General features: G+C 57.8%; 1 protein-coding gene across 2 annotated transcripts in view; it reads right to left on the bottom strand.

Moving 5' to 3' along the window:
• Positions 1–16,511, bottom strand: part of PPP2R2C (protein phosphatase 2 regulatory subunit Bgamma) — a 101,915-nt gene that overhangs the window by 21,713 nt on the left and 63,691 nt on the right. For both annotated transcript variants that reach the window (XM_066385542.1, XM_066385543.1), the window contains exons 2-5: positions 15,872–15,969; positions 13,638–13,803; positions 10,759–10,871; positions 7,752–7,929 (exon numbers count right to left, since the gene is read on the bottom strand). In XM_066385542.1, coding sequence (XP_066241639.1) covers positions 7,752–7,929; positions 10,759–10,871; positions 13,638–13,803; positions 15,872–15,969 — 555 coding nt within the window. The remainder of the gene's footprint in view (positions 1–7,751; positions 7,930–10,758; positions 10,872–13,637; positions 13,804–15,871; positions 15,970–16,511) is intronic.

Below are 16,511 nucleotides of genomic sequence, written 5' to 3'. Positions count from 1 at the left end.
TTGCCCAGTTGCAAAATGAGGGGGTCGGGCATGACCCCGCAGTGCCCTTTCATTTCGAGGACTAGCCCCCTGGTGGTCTCTCCTCATTTCACCACCAGCTGCACAGACCCACCTGTAGACGGAGCTTTACAAGGTTGATGACAGGACTGACTCCCACGAGAACGAGAGCGATCGGACTCAATCACGGGCCCCTCCCCTGGGGGGGGGCCTTACTTTTCCATCTAATTGTACTCCAACCGCCGGATGGGCTTTTGTGAAACTTCCGATCGCACTTGGGCAGCTAGGAGTGATTTGCCCTACAAAGAGCGTCCGGCACACACAGGTAGGTGGACAGAGGGCGGGTCACACAGCAGGTGAAGAGGAGAGGAGAACCCACTCCAGCCCACGCCCCTCCACTGAGCACAAGCTGCCTTTTCTCGGGTGCAATGGTTTAAGTGGTACCCCCAAAATACATGCCCGCCTCCTAACCCCCCCAGAGATGACGAATGAGACTTTATTTAGTAAAAGGACCTTTGCTAATGTAATCAAGGTAAGGACCTCAAGATGAGATCAGCCTGGATATTTGATGGGGTCTAAGTCCGGTGACAACTGTCCTTATTATAAGGCACTCCCAGAAGACATATGACAACAGAGGCAGAGACTGGGGTGACACAGCCACAAGGAACGCCTGGGCCCCCAGGAGCTGGAAGCGACAGGGAGGGTCCCCCCACCCAGAGCCTCCGGAGGGAGCACGGCCCTGCCCCCACCTTCTTTCAAACTTCTGGCCTCCGGAACGGGGAGAGAGCACACTTCTGTTGTTTTAAGCCCCCTGATTTATAGAAGCTTGTTATGGTGGCCATGGGAAACTCAGACCCCCCCCCACCCGGTTGCTTCTGGGAGCTGGGGAGTCACGGCGTGTTGCTTCTGGGAGCTGGGGAGTCACGGCGTGGGCAAAATGCTAATAGCGTGGACACCCTGCTCGACATCCCTCCTAGACTGCTTCTTCACTTCACTTCTGTTTTAGGACCCCCCCCCACCCCCACCCCCAGTCCTGAGACACCAAGCAAGCCAGGGACCAGGGTATCTCCCTGATCCTTCTTGCCCTTCCTTCCCTCGCCACATCCAACAGCCTCCAAGTCCTGGGGCTCCTCCGCCTAAGATCCCGGCCCCTCACCCCAAACCTCAGTAAAGTAGGGGTTGAGTTCCCACCACCCCGCTCGGTGCTTCCTCTCTGTCCACAGAAGAACTCAAACACCCCACTGGGCCCACAAGACCCATCACGACCACCTGATCACGGCTCAGGCCGCACACCCTGGAGACTCAGAAAAGCTCGGAAACAGGGGTTTGTCCCGCCCCAGAGAGAAGCCTGCGACTCCTCCCGCCAAGGACACGGGGACGGAACGGAACGGAATCCAGGCGGGCCTTCTGCCGAGTCATCAGGTTTGCAGAGATTTTTATAGAAGCTCCTCCATCTCCCACGGCCAAGGGCATCCTGACGTCCCCAAGCCAGCCGGGGGTCACAGCAGCACCGCAGGCCGTCACCGGCCCCCAGTCCCAGAGCTGCATGGATCCCGCTTGGAGGGCCCGTGAAATGTCAGCGGGGAGGTCACTGGGCTTCCCGTGGCTCTCAGGCCACGGAGCTGCCCCTCTGAGAGCCCCGGGTCCCCCCCCCCCCTGTACGGAGCACAGGTACAAACGGCCATCACTCGTCCACTGGGCAAATTCTACTGCCCACGAAGTGAGTAGAGCCAAGAAATGAGTCAGCATGGTTGGTTTGTTCTGCAAGGAGCTCAGGTGGACACTGAGTATGGGGGGGGCAGCCTACAAACACCAAGAAGCACACAGACAGTCACCAACGTCCTGACGGGCTTTCGGGGGGCCGCCTCATCAGATGACTGCCGACACAGCAACTAGCTGATCCTGGAAAGACAATCAGACCGCCGAGAGCTGGTGAGGGCAGTGCCCCGGCAGGAAGGGATCCCCCCTCCGACCCCCGACCCCAGGAGGGGCTTGCCCAGGGCTGCACGGGGAGGCGGCAGAGCAGGGACAGAGTCCTGGCTCCCAAACCTCCAGCCCGTGCTCCTCCCTCAGCCCCTCTGTCAGCACCCCCAAGGGCACTGCTGCTGGGCTCCTCCTCCGCAAGGTAGATGCTGAGAGCGGGCGGAGCTCAACAATGAGCAGGAGGTGGCCTTGGCCTCCATCGATTTCACTGAGCAACGCCTGCTTCATCCAGATGTCTCAGCAGGAGCATGCTCTCAGGATGGGAGAGGCCGTTACCATGGTGACAGAGCTGTTGGGGAGTGAGGATGGAGGCGGCTCTGCTCAGGGCCCCGAGGGGCCTCCCACACAGGCCCCCAGGGGCGCTGGTGTGCGGATGCCTTGGAAGGCCACCCACTCACTGGGGCACAGCCGGCAAAGTGGCTTTTTTTTCTAGCAGATTTTCTCCCAGCGATGACCCGGCTACAAGCGTGAGCTGTAAGGACTCAGGCCAAAACCACGCCAGCTCATAAGGGGGGCCCCCCGGCAACCCGGGCCTCCGTGTTCGCTTCACAGGTCGCCATGGCAAAGTGCCACGGCTGAGGGGGCCTTACACAAGAGGGAGTTACTGTCCCACAGTTCCGGATGCCAGAAGCCCAAGAGCAAGGTGTCGGCAGTGTCGGGCTCTTCGACGCCCCTCTCCTGGGCTTTGCACACGGCCACCTTGCTGTGTCCCCACATGCTTGTTCCGCTGCGTGCACGTCCCCGGTGTTTCTGTGTCCAAATCTCTTCATACGGCTTTCACGGGAAGTGTCACAATTCAGCCCAAAGCCAGCCCCCTCCCCTCCTCTGCTCAGAACCTCGACAGTGATGGTGCAATGCGCTCAGAGAGAGGAGCCCGTTCTGCTGGGGGCAGGCAGGGCCACGGGCAAGGGGCCTTTCCGCAGAACTGCTCACTGCACAAACCCACAGAAGCCCCTGCGTGTTTTCTCTGTGCGGTGAGCTGGTCCGCACATCCCGACCACAGGCCAGGTTATCTGATTCCCAGAAGCTCAGACAGGAACGAAAGCATCGCATTCTGAGTCACCGGGACTTGAAAGCTCCACCCCACCCTGTAACAGCCACGTGATCTCAGAAACCGTCACAGCCTCTCTGTGCCTTGCTTTTCTCATCTGTAGAATGGGTGGATAGTACGTGCTTTGCAGGGCTGTAATAAGGATTGAGTGAGATGACATCTGTCAAAGACCCTGCCACATGGTTAGCACTTTTAGCAATAATGAGGTTAGTTAAATCAGAATGAGAGTCTTTCTCTTACTCCTAAAAAAAAACATGAAATGAAGCAGGTTGCAAAAGGTGCCAGGCTTGTCGCTGTGAGGGTCTGAGCTGAGTTGCACGCCTGGGTTTCTAAGAGCTGGGAGGGGACACCTGAGGTGGAACAGAGCTGGGACTCACCCCCAAATGGTGGCCTTCCCCTGACTCCAAGAAGGGGCTCACTAGACCCCAGTCTGACTTCCTAGGGCTTCTAGCCCAGTAGTGACACCAGATAGCAGCCCGACGGATGGTGCTGTAGGAGGGACATTCAGGTGCACGCGATGAGATTTATAACAAGGCCCTGAGGTGTTGTTCTGCAGAGTCTGAGGCAAAGGCATTAAGCCAATCCTGAGAGAGCAGGAGTTCCCTGGGTGGAGGGCTGGAGTGGGCGGGGGGTGGGGCGGTACTCCACGTGAGGCGGAGGTGTAAGGCTCAGGAGCTGCGAGAGGCAGGCATCCGGAGTCCTGGCTGGGGCAGAGGAAAGGGGGCGGGGCTGCAGCCCGTGCTCACCGGGTTTTAATCAGGAGCATGTCACAGAAATGCCACAGGGACCGTCGGGAAGGGACAGGAAGCACCACAGCATGGCACGTCCCCACCTTTAAGAGGAAATGTCAGAAACATCCAACAGCCAGAGCTCACGCACCCAGCCACCTGTGCTACCAAATAATCGCGTCCGTCCTGGAACGAGAGGCCGCGAGTGGGACTCTAGGCCATGCCACTTCCCAGCTGGGGGACGCTGGGTGGATTTCCTAACCTTTCTGTGGCCTCGGTTCCTGCTGTAAAAGGGCATGTTAATAACGCCTACTCCACAGTGTTGCCGAGAGGACTGAGCGTGTTCGAGGTGCTTAGAACACCGTCAGGCACAGAGTAACTGCTCCGTAAGAGGTGCCCGTAGTGTGGGCGGTGGTGAGGGTGGTGACTGCGCGGTACTGGCCGCCAATGAGGTCAGCACCAAGGACAGCGCACAGGAGCGCGCATGCGTGGTAGAGGCTGACCCACAGGCCTTGCTGAGGCCCCAAAGCAGAGGTGTGCTGGTCACGGTTTAACAACAGGGTTTCCTAGTGGACACGGACTTGGGGCATTTCTGAACAGACACACCCCGTTTCCTTCTCTGTCCTGTGCTACTGTGGGAGCTCGTAAGGTGCTGGCGGTGGTCAATGGGCCAGTGTGGGGCGTGGGTCTACCGCACATCAGGCCCTGTACTCACCAGTGTTTCACCCTCCCAGCCCCGGGGCCAGAGGCATACCCCACGGAATGGACGAGAACGGACAGGCTTAGGAAGGCTGAGTGGCGGGCAGGGTAGCTCACGAGTGAGTGACAGAAGCGGGTTGGCCCCCAGGCTGCAGGTTTTTCAGCCAGAAGAGAGCCTGGCAGGTGGAAGGGCCGTGGTCAGTCCCCTCCATTGTCCCCTGCAGGCATGGGGGAAAGCCCAGCCTTCCAGCTGCTGTGCACTGAAGAGGCTTGGAGCCTCCGTCCTCACTGCCGCCCACCACCCCGCCTAGCTCCGGGACCTGCTCCGCCCACGGGAATGAAACATTCATTCCAGACGGAGGGTTGGTGCATCACCAGCTTCCACCGTGAGAAATCGCTGGGGGGGGGGGTAGGAAAACCAACGGAACCGCCTCTGCAGGCTCTCCGGCGCTAAAAATGAAGCCGAAGTCCCTCGGCTGAGGTCCCTGTGCACCTTTAACATGCATCAGACTCGAGAAAAATCACCCAGCGCTGCCCAACATTCTCACACTGTTAGTATTGAAGGACACGAGAGGCTGTTGAAGGAAATGTGGAGATGGCATCGGGGTAAAAACAAAACAAAACAAAAAATCAGAGACGATGCAGGAATTTTGAGAAGCGGCCTTAAATATCCGAGGGGCTGTTTAGAGGGAACACGGAGCCAGCCACCGGCTGGAGCCCAATCGTGACTGCTTTCTTTCACCCTTACAAGTGTCCTCACAGGAAGGAATCCGGCCCAGTCTACCTCTGGGAAGCTAAGCGGTGAATCTGAGCCCCGGGGTCCCCGACCCCAGCACCCAGACAGCTTCTCTGCAGTGTCTGGGATCCGAGCACGCTGGAGCCCAGACCCCCAGGACGGGGTCTGCATCCTAAAACCAGATGGACAGTGTGAGCCTCCTCTCTCCGAGTCACCACCTGCCACCACCCCTAGGTACCTACTATGCGCTGGGCCCTGCGTGTATGAGGATACAGAGAAGGCGCCGGCTGGATTCCTAATCTGGAGGGTTTCGCCAGAAAATGGGGGAGGTGGCCATATTAACAGCTGAGGAAAGCCCAGTGTGACAGGGAGTGCGAATCCCGAGGGGCGCTGACCAGCCTGGGAGGGGCGCAGCGTGGACGCAGCACAGATGACTGAGTGACGGGAGTACACAGGGGCCCTCCTGGCTACGAGAGGGAGAAGGATGATCAGAGAAAGACCGGCTGAAAGCCGGGCACCAGCCCCAGCCCTGGAGCGAGAAGGGAAGCCTGGCGGCCTGAGGGTGTGGGTGAGCCCGGGGTAATAGCACCCTGGGGGGGCGGGCAGGGCCAGTCACCACGCCGCAGGACACTGTTGAGGGTTTCAGACTTTGTCCGGAGGTTGAGGAGAAGCAGCGGAGAGCGTTAAGCAGGGGACTGCTGTGGTCATCAGGGCATCAGGACAAGTCAAGACACCAGAGAGGCAGAGTTAAAGGCATGGAACCCTCAGGTCCCACGTCCCCTGGGAGGTACTTGCTCAAAGGGCGTCTCGCACGCAGAGAAATTCGCCAGCTCAGTGCCGGTCAGAGCTTGCTGGCCTCCTCCCAGCCTGGAAGTGACACACCTTTCCTCACCACTGGGCCCGGCCGCTCTCTCAGACCCATCATCACACCTGCACCTCAGTCCTGGCACCTTCCCTGCCAGCGGAGGCTGGGCTCCATGGGACAGGTGTCAAGTTTCCCTGCGGTCTGACACTCTGGTGGCCAAGCAGCAGCAGGCCACGCGGAAGGCCACCTGTGGCGTGATTCCCAGATGAACTGGTCTAATCAGGGGCCGGCACAGACCCTGGAGCCTCCGCTCGTCCCTCCCATCTGCCCACCTGGCACTCAGGTCTGACAGGCCGGGGCCGCCGGGAGCCCCACTCTGCAACCTTTCAGCAGAGCGGTACACACCCCTCCATCTCAGAGGGCCAGGACGGTTTTATAGTCGGTCAACTAACGATTCATTTTCACAGACTTAGAAGCTGCATGGAGTCAGGATCTGCAATCAGGAAAGGACCCCAGCCTCCCACAGAGACCCCCCCAATCCACTACACTCCCTTCCTGTCACTAGCCCTCACTCCTCATGTGGCTTAGACCCTAGGGTCAGTCATGACGTCCACTCCCATGGACACACCACGAGCCCCATGTTTGTTTCCTCACTTGGCAACACCTCCACCCTGGCTCGCTCCTCACCCACCCCACACCCATGGCCTCAGCTCAGAGTGGCCCGAGAAAAATGCACGCCAACATGCTCGTGGGTCCGCTCGTTCCCACAGGGCTGACTACCTGCTCACGTGCTGGACATCGTACTTCTCTATTATACTAATGGCTTATGGTCTGTATGCTCCCGGAGGGCAGGGGCCTTTATCTAAATCAAGCATCGGGGACAGGGCCTCCTTCCTGTACATCTGGGCGGCATCCTTCAAATCAGCAGTCTTGGTATGAAAGCTGAGATTGCAGACTCGGGGGCCAGAGGTGTGACACTTGCCAGCAGTGAGCTCGAGCCAGTTAACTTGGGCTCTCTGGGACTCAGTTTCCTCATCTGTAAAGGAGGGCCATGATAGCATCTACATCACAGGGCTGCCGTGAGGATGGAACGAGTTCATATGAACGCACGTTAGTGTTAGACAAGAGCCTCCCTGTAGTTATTATTATTAATTGCTGCCAGTCTTCAGACTAGTGACCGCATAGGAACCTGCCTGCTCTGTCTGCAGCAGCCCCCACTGGGCCAAGCCTCTGCCTTCCCCAGGCCCAAACTCGTGTAGAAATGGTTCATTCCCCACCACCAGAAAGTGGGAGGAGACAGAGTCAGTTCTGCTGCGCCTAGCTGGTCCAGACCCACTAAGCAGACCCCTCTGACTCCATCCGGCTGGGCTCTGACACCCCAGTGGTCACTCTGAGCGTCCAGAGGAGCCTTTGGCCGACAGTCTCAGGTGGATCAGCCATCCCTCCTCCCGGAGGGCTGACCCCAGGACCCTTATCTCCGCCTTTGTCCCTGGTGAGGTTGCACAATGCTGGGGGTCGCAGCCAGCCTGGAGAAGGCAAGGGGCCCAATGGAACCCTCACAGCGGGGGTTTGGACTGTTCACAAATAAACTCAGCGTGAGCTCATGTCCGGGCCTCATTCACACACTGTGGACTCACCAAAGAAGGTGAATGAAGCAGAAGTCCCCCAACCAGCTTGCTTACAAGCTGGCCAAGCACCCCGACCCGGACGTCACCAGGGGAGAGGCTGGCAGGCTGCCGCGGGAAAGGATACTGAAGCTCCTGTCGGTGATGGCCAGGTGCCAGAGGTTGATGCGCAGGTCGTCCGCCGACATGTACGTCTCGCAGTCGCTGTTGACGGAGATGGAGTTGATGTGGTAGGTGTGGCCATTGGCGAAGACCCTCCGCGGGCTCACCTCCACCATCAGGTCCATGGGCTTCAGCACGGGCACCTACAAAGGAGGAGGGGAAGTCAGAGCAGGGCGCTCTGTCGGGGCAGGCCACGTGGGCCAGGCAGCCATGGCAGGACCACATGGCCAATGTCCACCACGGCCAGCCCAGCAGGAAAACCTATCTCCTTCGCTGGCTTCCTAGGACTGGTCCTGAGCCCACCATGTGACTTTGAATAAGTGACTGAACCCCTCTGCACCCTAATTTCCCCATCTCTAAAATGGAACAGGAAGATACCATGGTATAGTCAGCTGACTCTCCACCAAACATTTGCGTCCCTTCCACAAGGAAGCAAAAAGTGGCTGCCCAGACAAGGACTACATTTCCCAGCTGCCCTTGCAGCTGTATGGCCACATGACTGATTCTGACCAATGGAACGTGAGTACAGTGATGCTTGGCACTATGGGGTAAGGTGATTAAGAGGCAGATGTGCCTTTTCTACCCTTTTTCCCCTTGCACTGGAGGAAGGTGAGGACCCAAGTAAGGACTCAATGCCCAGGAAATGGAGGCTAGCATTGCCATCCTCACATCACCGGTGACTGGATGCTAAGATGAACCTCGGGGTCAGGGAATCACAGAGCCTCGCCCCTTTTCCAGGTAGAAAGGTGCGGGACCTGAGGCCTGACTGACAGCTCCAAGTCCCGCCCTGCCCCTTACTAGTGATACCATCACTGGGACATTACATCTTCCGGCCTCGGTTTGCTTTTCTATAAAAGGGGGTGATGCTGGAGCTGTTCAGAGCTAAAGCACAGTGAGTTCTCAGTCCCTGCTCACTGCCTTCCTGGCTGAGAGGCTGGGTGAGGGAAGACCCCCGTGTTTCCCCTTTCTTCTCCTGCAGCCTCAGTTAAGGGCCATCTTGGGATGTGTGTGACACACAAGAAAGAAAGTCTCAGATGCTGGGCGGGAAATAAACAGATTCCCATGGGCCACTGGCTCTGCTGCAACTACCAGGCCCATCGAGAGGTGAAAATTGCATCTTCCCTCCCCTGCACACCCCCCACCCCATCCGCAACCCTCCCAGACTTTCCTGGGCTTGGCAGTGGGGGCAGGGCAACCTCACTCCCGTTACTCAGCGTCGAAGCTAACTGGCTTCCCTGCTTTCTCAGAACTTATTTGTGCAATTTGCTCGTCACTTAAGAGGCCAACCTGTTTAAACGTTTACCCCTCCTTCCAGGAACAACATGGATGATCAGTTCATGTTTATGACATTTCACTGGACGCTCCGTATGAGCACCTGCTAAGTCGTTTCAGAAAAAGCAAGTCATCGTCTCCGTTTTGCTGGTGAGGACACGGAGGCACGGGGCAGGCGAATGAACACCCACGGCCACCTGGCGGGCAGCGCGGGGAGCCGGGAGCAGTTTGTCTGTGAGCCTAGGAGAGGCGCTAACACCATGGAGCCCGGGCAGCGCCGCCTGCTCGGAGCAGCCCACGCTCTCAGCTAAGGAACAAACCAAGGGAGATGGCGTTCCACGTGGCGGGAACTGGCCCTTTCAAATCAGCTAGCAATGTGGGAACTGGGGCTGGAGAGAGCAGTCACTTCCCAGCCTTCACCCCCGCTCACTCGTGGCACTCACAGGCCACCTCCTCGCGGAGCCAGGCCTGTCCCAGGCACTGGGCCACCAAGAAGACTTAGATCCCATCCTGCCCTCGGGCTGCCTCTCGGTGCCTAGAGCAGGGCCTGGCACATAGTAGGTGCTCAGTAAGTGTGTGTGCTGAATGAACGAATCCAAATGAGCTGTGCACCAGCACCACCTTCAGCAAACACGTCCGAAGCGCCCGCCGTGCTCCAGGCACGGTTCTGGAAGCCAGGGGCAGCAGAGGAGGCAACCTGGCTGTGCTTCCTGTCCCGCTACAGAAGGAGAGAGACTGACATTTACAGATCCCTCCCAGCAGGGCACCACTAACCACCCTGTGGCTCTCCCTTGAGGCAGGGACCCCAGGCCCACGTCACAGAGGAGATGGGATGCCGATTCTGGACCCGACTTCCCTGGGTTTGGATCTCAGCCCTCATTGGTCCCCTCCTCTGTGAGACGGGGGTGATAATCCCACTTCTCAGGCTTTTGGGGAGGGTTCAATGAGTTATTGCAGCCAGAGTGCTTGGAAGTCACACGCTGGCCGGAGTGTTCATCCCTGTTCCTGAAGAAGAATCGGAGGCTGGTGCAGGCTGAGCGCCCAGCCGAGGGTCCCCCTGCCACCAAGTGGCCGAGGCAGGATTGGAACCCCGGTCCTGTGGCTACAGAACTCTGTCTTCCATGTCTCACCGTTAGAAGAGAGAAGGGTCCCTTTGCCTTTTAATCATGGCAAGGACTATAGTCCGCTTTGGCACAGCTCTAGTGGCTTCATTCCCGGCTTTTTATAAAATCAAAGGCAGTATCTTTTAAGCTGAGTCATCTTCGTAAAGGCGGCAATAGTCGTCGCCCCAGGCTTCCCTCTGCCCCTCGGCTCAGCGGGCAGGTTCTCCTCTGGCTGCGCCACTCACTCAGCTGGGTGGCTCTGGGTGAGTCCCTGCCTCTCTCTGGGCCTCAGTTTCCCTCTTTCTGCAACGCGGGGTCACGGTACTTGCTCTCCACCCTCCGTCGCAGCTGAAAGGCTCTTCTTGGATTTGCAGCACCTCGCCGCATCCTCACAAGACCTCCTGGAGAAGACGGTCATCTCTGCTGGGCTGGTGAGGAAACTGAGGCACGGAGCAGGGAGATGCCCACAGCCAGGATCGGAACCTACTGTGACTCGAATCTCAAGGGCCCTTCCGGGTCCTAAAATCCTCGTCGTTTAATAAAAGAAACATAAAGGTGCTCCCCACGTGCCAGAACCTTCCACATTCGACATCTCACCTGGAGTGACGTCACCGTGGACAGGTCCTTCAGTTTCCCTTCTTCATCTTTTAGGTTATAGCCCTCGGGCCTCTTATCTCGTTCGGTGATCTTCCATAATTTGATAGTTTTATCTTTAAAAACAGAAGAAAGTGAAATAAGAGCCACACATGATTAACACAGAGGATGGACTGCCCCCCCACCCGGTCTATTAGATACGGATGCATCCAACCCAGAAATTGCTCAACCGTCATCCTGGGCTTGGACGCGTTAAGTTCTTTCTAATTTTCTCCTACGTAAACTGATGCAACGAACATCCTTGTCTCTGGGGCATCTGGCTTCCTTCTCCAGCTTCTCACAATTGATCCTAACGGTGACATTAAGGGTAGTTATCTGTCTCCAAACTGACTTCCAGAAAAGACTGGACGAATGTCGCTTCCTAGGTGTCTAAGCCCTTGGCTGACAGACAGCAGAAGGTAACCTCTTCTCTTTTCTGAGCAGCATCCTGCCACCCAGAATGCACCTCTCCAGCTGCCTGGCTCCTGTGGAATCCCGCCAACCACATCAAAAGAAGAATCTTTAGTAGCTCCCATGGGTTAATTTTATGTGGCAACTTGGCTAAGCCATGGGTACCCAGATTTCTGGTCAGATGTGTGTGAATGTGGCTATGAAGCTATTTTTTGGATGAGATGAACATTGAATCCATAGCGTTAAGGAGATAACCCTCCATAATTCGGATGGGCTTCTAATCAGTTGAAGTCCTTAAGGAAAAACAGACTGAGGTCCCCCGAGGAAGAGGAAGTCTGCCCACAGAGGCCTGTCCCCCGAGCTGCGACATCAGATCTTCCCTGGGTCTCCTGCCTGCCCTGCAGATTTTGGGCTTATCAAACCTCTAAAACCGCATGGGCCAAGTCCTTAACATAAACCACGCTCTAAACATATTTATCTACAAACACACACACACACTCACTCTCTTTCTCTCTCTCTCTCTCTCTCTCATCCTGTTGGTTCTGTTTCTCCCAAGAACCCTGACTGCTACAGATGACCATGTTCAACTAAACTCTTGATAGGTGTCCAAGGTCAAGCCCTCAGGAAAGGGAGGAGCTGGGATTTAAACCTAGGATGGGGAGCTTTGAGGGTGGGGTCTAAGGGGGCCCCTGAAGCTGACCCTTCAGGGTTCCAGAGAGGTGGGAGAATGACATGTCCTTCTTCAGTGATTTTTTTTTTTTTAAGCAGCACATATATGAGGCTCAGAAGATGCCAGCTCTGCTCTAAGACTGTTATGACATTATTTCATGTCATTGTCCCAGGAACCCCATAAGGTTTGGAAGAGGAAGTGGCCAGGCCAGGGTGTGGACCACAGTGGGGGCTCCTTGGAAAGGACCTCTCACGGTCTCTGCCCCAGAGTAGGGGGTGGGGGGCGCAGGCTCTGAGATGGGTTTGCTGAGCATGAGACGGTGCCTTGCACCCGCTAGGGGACACGGGTCCTGTCCTGGCGCACAAGCACACAGAGTGGGCCGGGCGGGGTCAGGAGGGACAGCCGGCTCCACTGGGAAACTGGTGAAGGTTCAGTGGGAGGTGAGGTTGGTCGGGGGGGCCTTCTGTGGCACACGGGGGGGGGGGAATGAGGTTGAATCTGACCCATTTCAGAGACGCCTCAAAGAGTCCGGACTCCCTGGGGAAGGCAGGCAACATCACAGGCTCCTAAGGTCCCTGTGGGCTGGCCCTGGGGTGCTGGTCCCAGGATCCTGGGCTCCCATCACCTCACTTCACCTTCGCCATGACCCAGAGGGAGCTGAGTCCACCCCACTGCACAGATACGGAAACTGAGGCTCAGGGCACTTCCCCAAGGTCACAGGGCTGGGACAGAGTCCAGGCCTGGCCTCCACCCCCAGGTCCCTCTGATGATGGGATCGAGAAGACGGGAGTGAGCAGAAGGCAGAGAACGTGGGAGGCACAGCTGCTGGCCCCAGGCAAGATGGCCCGGGGTCACGACCTCCGGGAGGCCCACGGGAAGCAGGCGTCCAGCAGGGAGCCCTCTTAGGGTCCTGAATGGCAAAGGGCCCAGAGCGCCTGTCACACCACCTCGGAACGACCTCTTCCCTGGGTGGCCTGGGGTCCTGGGGGCTCAGATGAAGAGTTAGGTTCACTTTGGGTGTCCCCTGACCTGGCCTCCTTCACTGAGAACGTCAACCCTCCACCCCAGAGGAAAGCGTTCACTACGATGTTCATGGCGCTGCTAGGCGTGATCGTGGAAATAGCCCGTGTCCAACGGGCAAAGGCAGGACATGCCAGGGCAGTCACCGGGTGGATTTACATGCTGCTCGAGCGCTGTTTTCCAGGAGTTCCGAAGACTAGAAGAACGCTCGCAATGTAAATGAGCTGAAAACTAGCATGTGATGACAAACTGCTATATCACATGCCCACACGGCACACACACTCCCATGCCTGCACACACACGTGCCCGAGCATCCACACTCAGGCACACCCATGCATGCATGCTCAGGCACACACACGCCTACACCTGCACACACACATGCTCAGACACATGTTCACACTGCACGCACACAGGCTCAGACACGCACACGCCTATACCTGTACACAGACATGCTCAGACACATGTTCACACTGCACGCACACAGGCTCAGACACGCACACGCCTACACCTGTACACACACATGCTCAGACACATGTTCACACTGCATGCACACAGGCTCAGGCACGCACACACACATGCCTGCATGCCCATGCTCAAACTCACACATGCTCAGGCACACACATTCTTGGACACACATAAGTTCAGATACATACTCAGACACATGTTCACACCTGCACATACACGTGCTCGGGCACACACACACACGTGCACTCGCACTCGCACACACAGCACGCCGCCTCACCGTTGGTGGACAGGAGGGAGTGGGCGGCGTTCTGCTGTGGGAGCCATTTGATCTTGTTGATTTTCTCCTCTATCTCCAAGCTCTTGAGATAGTCGAACTCAGGCTCGTGGCTCTGGAAGGTGCTGTAGACGTCATACTCGCCCTGGCTGTGAGGCGCGTTTTTACTCTGCAGGGAAACCCAGACGGGGCCCTGAGCTCCAGGGCCCGGGCCGGGGCGCGTCAAACCCGCAGAGGGCCTGACAGCCATAGTCACCGGGCCTCCAGCAGTGCCCCTGGATACAGCCAAGGGTCGCAGGAAACCCTATGTTTTAAATCGCCTTGTTGTGCGGCTATGGCCAAGCCCCAGTCCTCTTTGGCCCAATAAGAAGGACAACAGTGACCACGCCAGCTCACGTTTACTGAGCAGCTACTATGTGCCGGACACCAAACTAAGTGCCTCTCACGCCTCATCTCCTCTGTCCTCGAGGCCCCTCTGTGTTGGGTACCATGACACTCCCCGTTTTACAGGTGGAGCAAGGTGGGGGTCAGGGGTGACCGGACCTGCCAAGGCCACGTGTCCACTAAGCGTAACTCCCTCTGCTGGGGTCTGTCTGACGTAGAGGCTGAGGCTCTTGAGGAACGAATGCATGTTGGAGCCAGTTTCCCGGGGACATGGTGGGGGTTGGGGGGAGGACAGAATATTCCTAACGTCAGACCTGAGATAGTGGGCAGGTGGGTCCCATCCCGGCGTGGGCAGCGGAGCTCCTTACAATAAGGACCCTCCTGGTGGACCCCCCAAAAGAGTGAGGTGGTGAGTCCATCGCGGGCACCAGGGCCCACCCACTTCCCCAGTCGACGATTCGAGTTTCCACGCCAACGTGAAACTGCAACCGGAAACATAACCGCCTGGGAGCACATCCAGGACAGGCCACCAGGCACGGGTTCACGTTCTCTGTTAGTGTCTCAGAAGTATCGTCTGTTCGTATTTCTATGCCCCTCTTGCTCCTACTGGAAAGCTTTAACGTCCTTCAATACTTCTGCCTCTAAGTCCCTTCGACTCCCACAAGCACTGGCTGTGACAAAGGTCAGCGGGGCCAGAATGAAGAAAAACAATGAAGGAGAAAAATTCACGACCGAGGATCTTGCATCTCCGAGTTGGATTTGTTTCTGCAGTCTGGCAGAACAGAAGGCTCGGCTCTGTAATCCCTGGGAGTGGAGGGAGGTATGCGGGTCCTTCGCAGGCAATCAGCCCGCTCCAGCCACAGGACCGCGTCGGGCCAACCGATTCCGGCTGTCCGCTCTCCTCCAGCTGGGTGTCCTCGCTAAGCCGCTTCGAACCCCCTGAGCTACAGTCTCCCCGCCTGTAAAGTGGGGAGAACAGTGCTGCTCCCCCCCCCCGGGCCACCCCGAGGAGGTGCCGGGAGTACACACGGGTGAAGTTAGACCCCTGGGGACGCTGCTTAGGGACCGAGTGCACCGCCTCTCTCTCCTCCCCGCCCCTCCCCTCTCTCTCCCTCTCCTCCACCTCCTTAGTGAGCGTCTAATCCCAGCACGCATTGGATGCCTCCGACACCCCTCTCAGTCCACACGCAGTCTTGGTTTTGGCTCACTGGCTGGGGTGACTCCGCCAACTGTCCTCTGTGAAATGGGGTGTCGGCCCCCACCCTCTGAGGTGAGCAACGAGAGTAAATGAGAAAAGTGTGTAGAGAATGCAGCAAGGTGTTTGGACGGAATCCGTGCTCAAGACATGGGAGTCTTTCTATCACGAGGTTCTTCCAGTGGTTCGGAAGTGGCACCCCTGGCCCGTCTCACCCAAATCCTACCGAACCACAGCGGTCACTGGGACAAGGGCCCAGGGCCGAGCAAAACTTCCACCCCAGCTCGAGGGCCGGCCCTGCAGCTGCACAAGACCCTTCCTGTCCCCCTCAGTGGTGGCCGGCCGGGACAGCGCCAGTTCATCCAGCCACAGAGCAGTTTAATTCGAGGCTCACCGGGGGCAGCAGCTGGCTCTGCTTGTCCTGACTCTCCGGGGTCCCAGACACAGTGAGCAATCAACATACACCTGCTGAGTGGACCCAGTGGACTCGCGGCCCCAGACCTGCCAGGTCCCATCCCTGCGCCCCAACACACCCTTTCCATCCAGCCCTGGGGTCCTGCTTGGAAGGCAGGTGAGTTTCCCCAGGGGCGCCATCCTGGTAGAATGCAGGGTGGCACCCTTCAGGACAAAGCCCCCCACCCACCAGGCCCCACCGTACCTCCGGTTCCCGCTGGAAGATGACAACCCGGCCACCCTTGTCGCCTGTGGCCAGCAGCTCTCCGGTGTGGTTGAACTCGACGGTAGAGATGATGTCAGCTGGGGGAGGGGGAGTGAGACAGGAAGGCCTGGTTCATTGGGACCCCAGCACTGTGTAGTTCAACAGAACTGGGCCCACCTCACCCTGCCCCGCCCCCAGCAGAGGCTCCGTACCCCTAAGCAGGGCCACCATCAGGCAGCAGGAGCCCAAGGCGTGGGGAGCACTGACGAGGTGCCACCTGCCCCTCCCCCTCCCTGGGGGCTGCAGGACAGAGGCCTGTTCTTGGGAGAGCTTCCCTCGGTCACCTTCCTGCCTGTGCCCTTCCCCCTTCCAGAAGCGGTGTGAGAGTGTCCTCCTGAGCCAACCAGGTGACTGGGAACGCAAAGCTGACACTCACTAGCCCAGCTCCGGGGGACACTTCAACCAGCTATACCCCTGGGCTCCCCAGGGATGGGTCATCTGTGATCCTCACACCCCTGGTTGGGACCCTGCCGGCACTAGAATCTCTAATCTGACATTAACACAGTGATCCATAAGAAATGATGACATCGGATCATTTACAATAACATGGATGGACCTTGATAACATTTTACGGAGTGAA

Source organism: Saccopteryx leptura, chromosome 5 (assembly GCF_036850995.1).
Source record: "Saccopteryx leptura isolate mSacLep1 chromosome 5, mSacLep1_pri_phased_curated, whole genome shotgun sequence".
NCBI classification, from domain to species: domain Eukaryota; kingdom Metazoa; phylum Chordata; class Mammalia; order Chiroptera; family Emballonuridae; genus Saccopteryx; species Saccopteryx leptura.
This window is presented reverse-complemented; position numbering and strand designations above follow the sequence as displayed.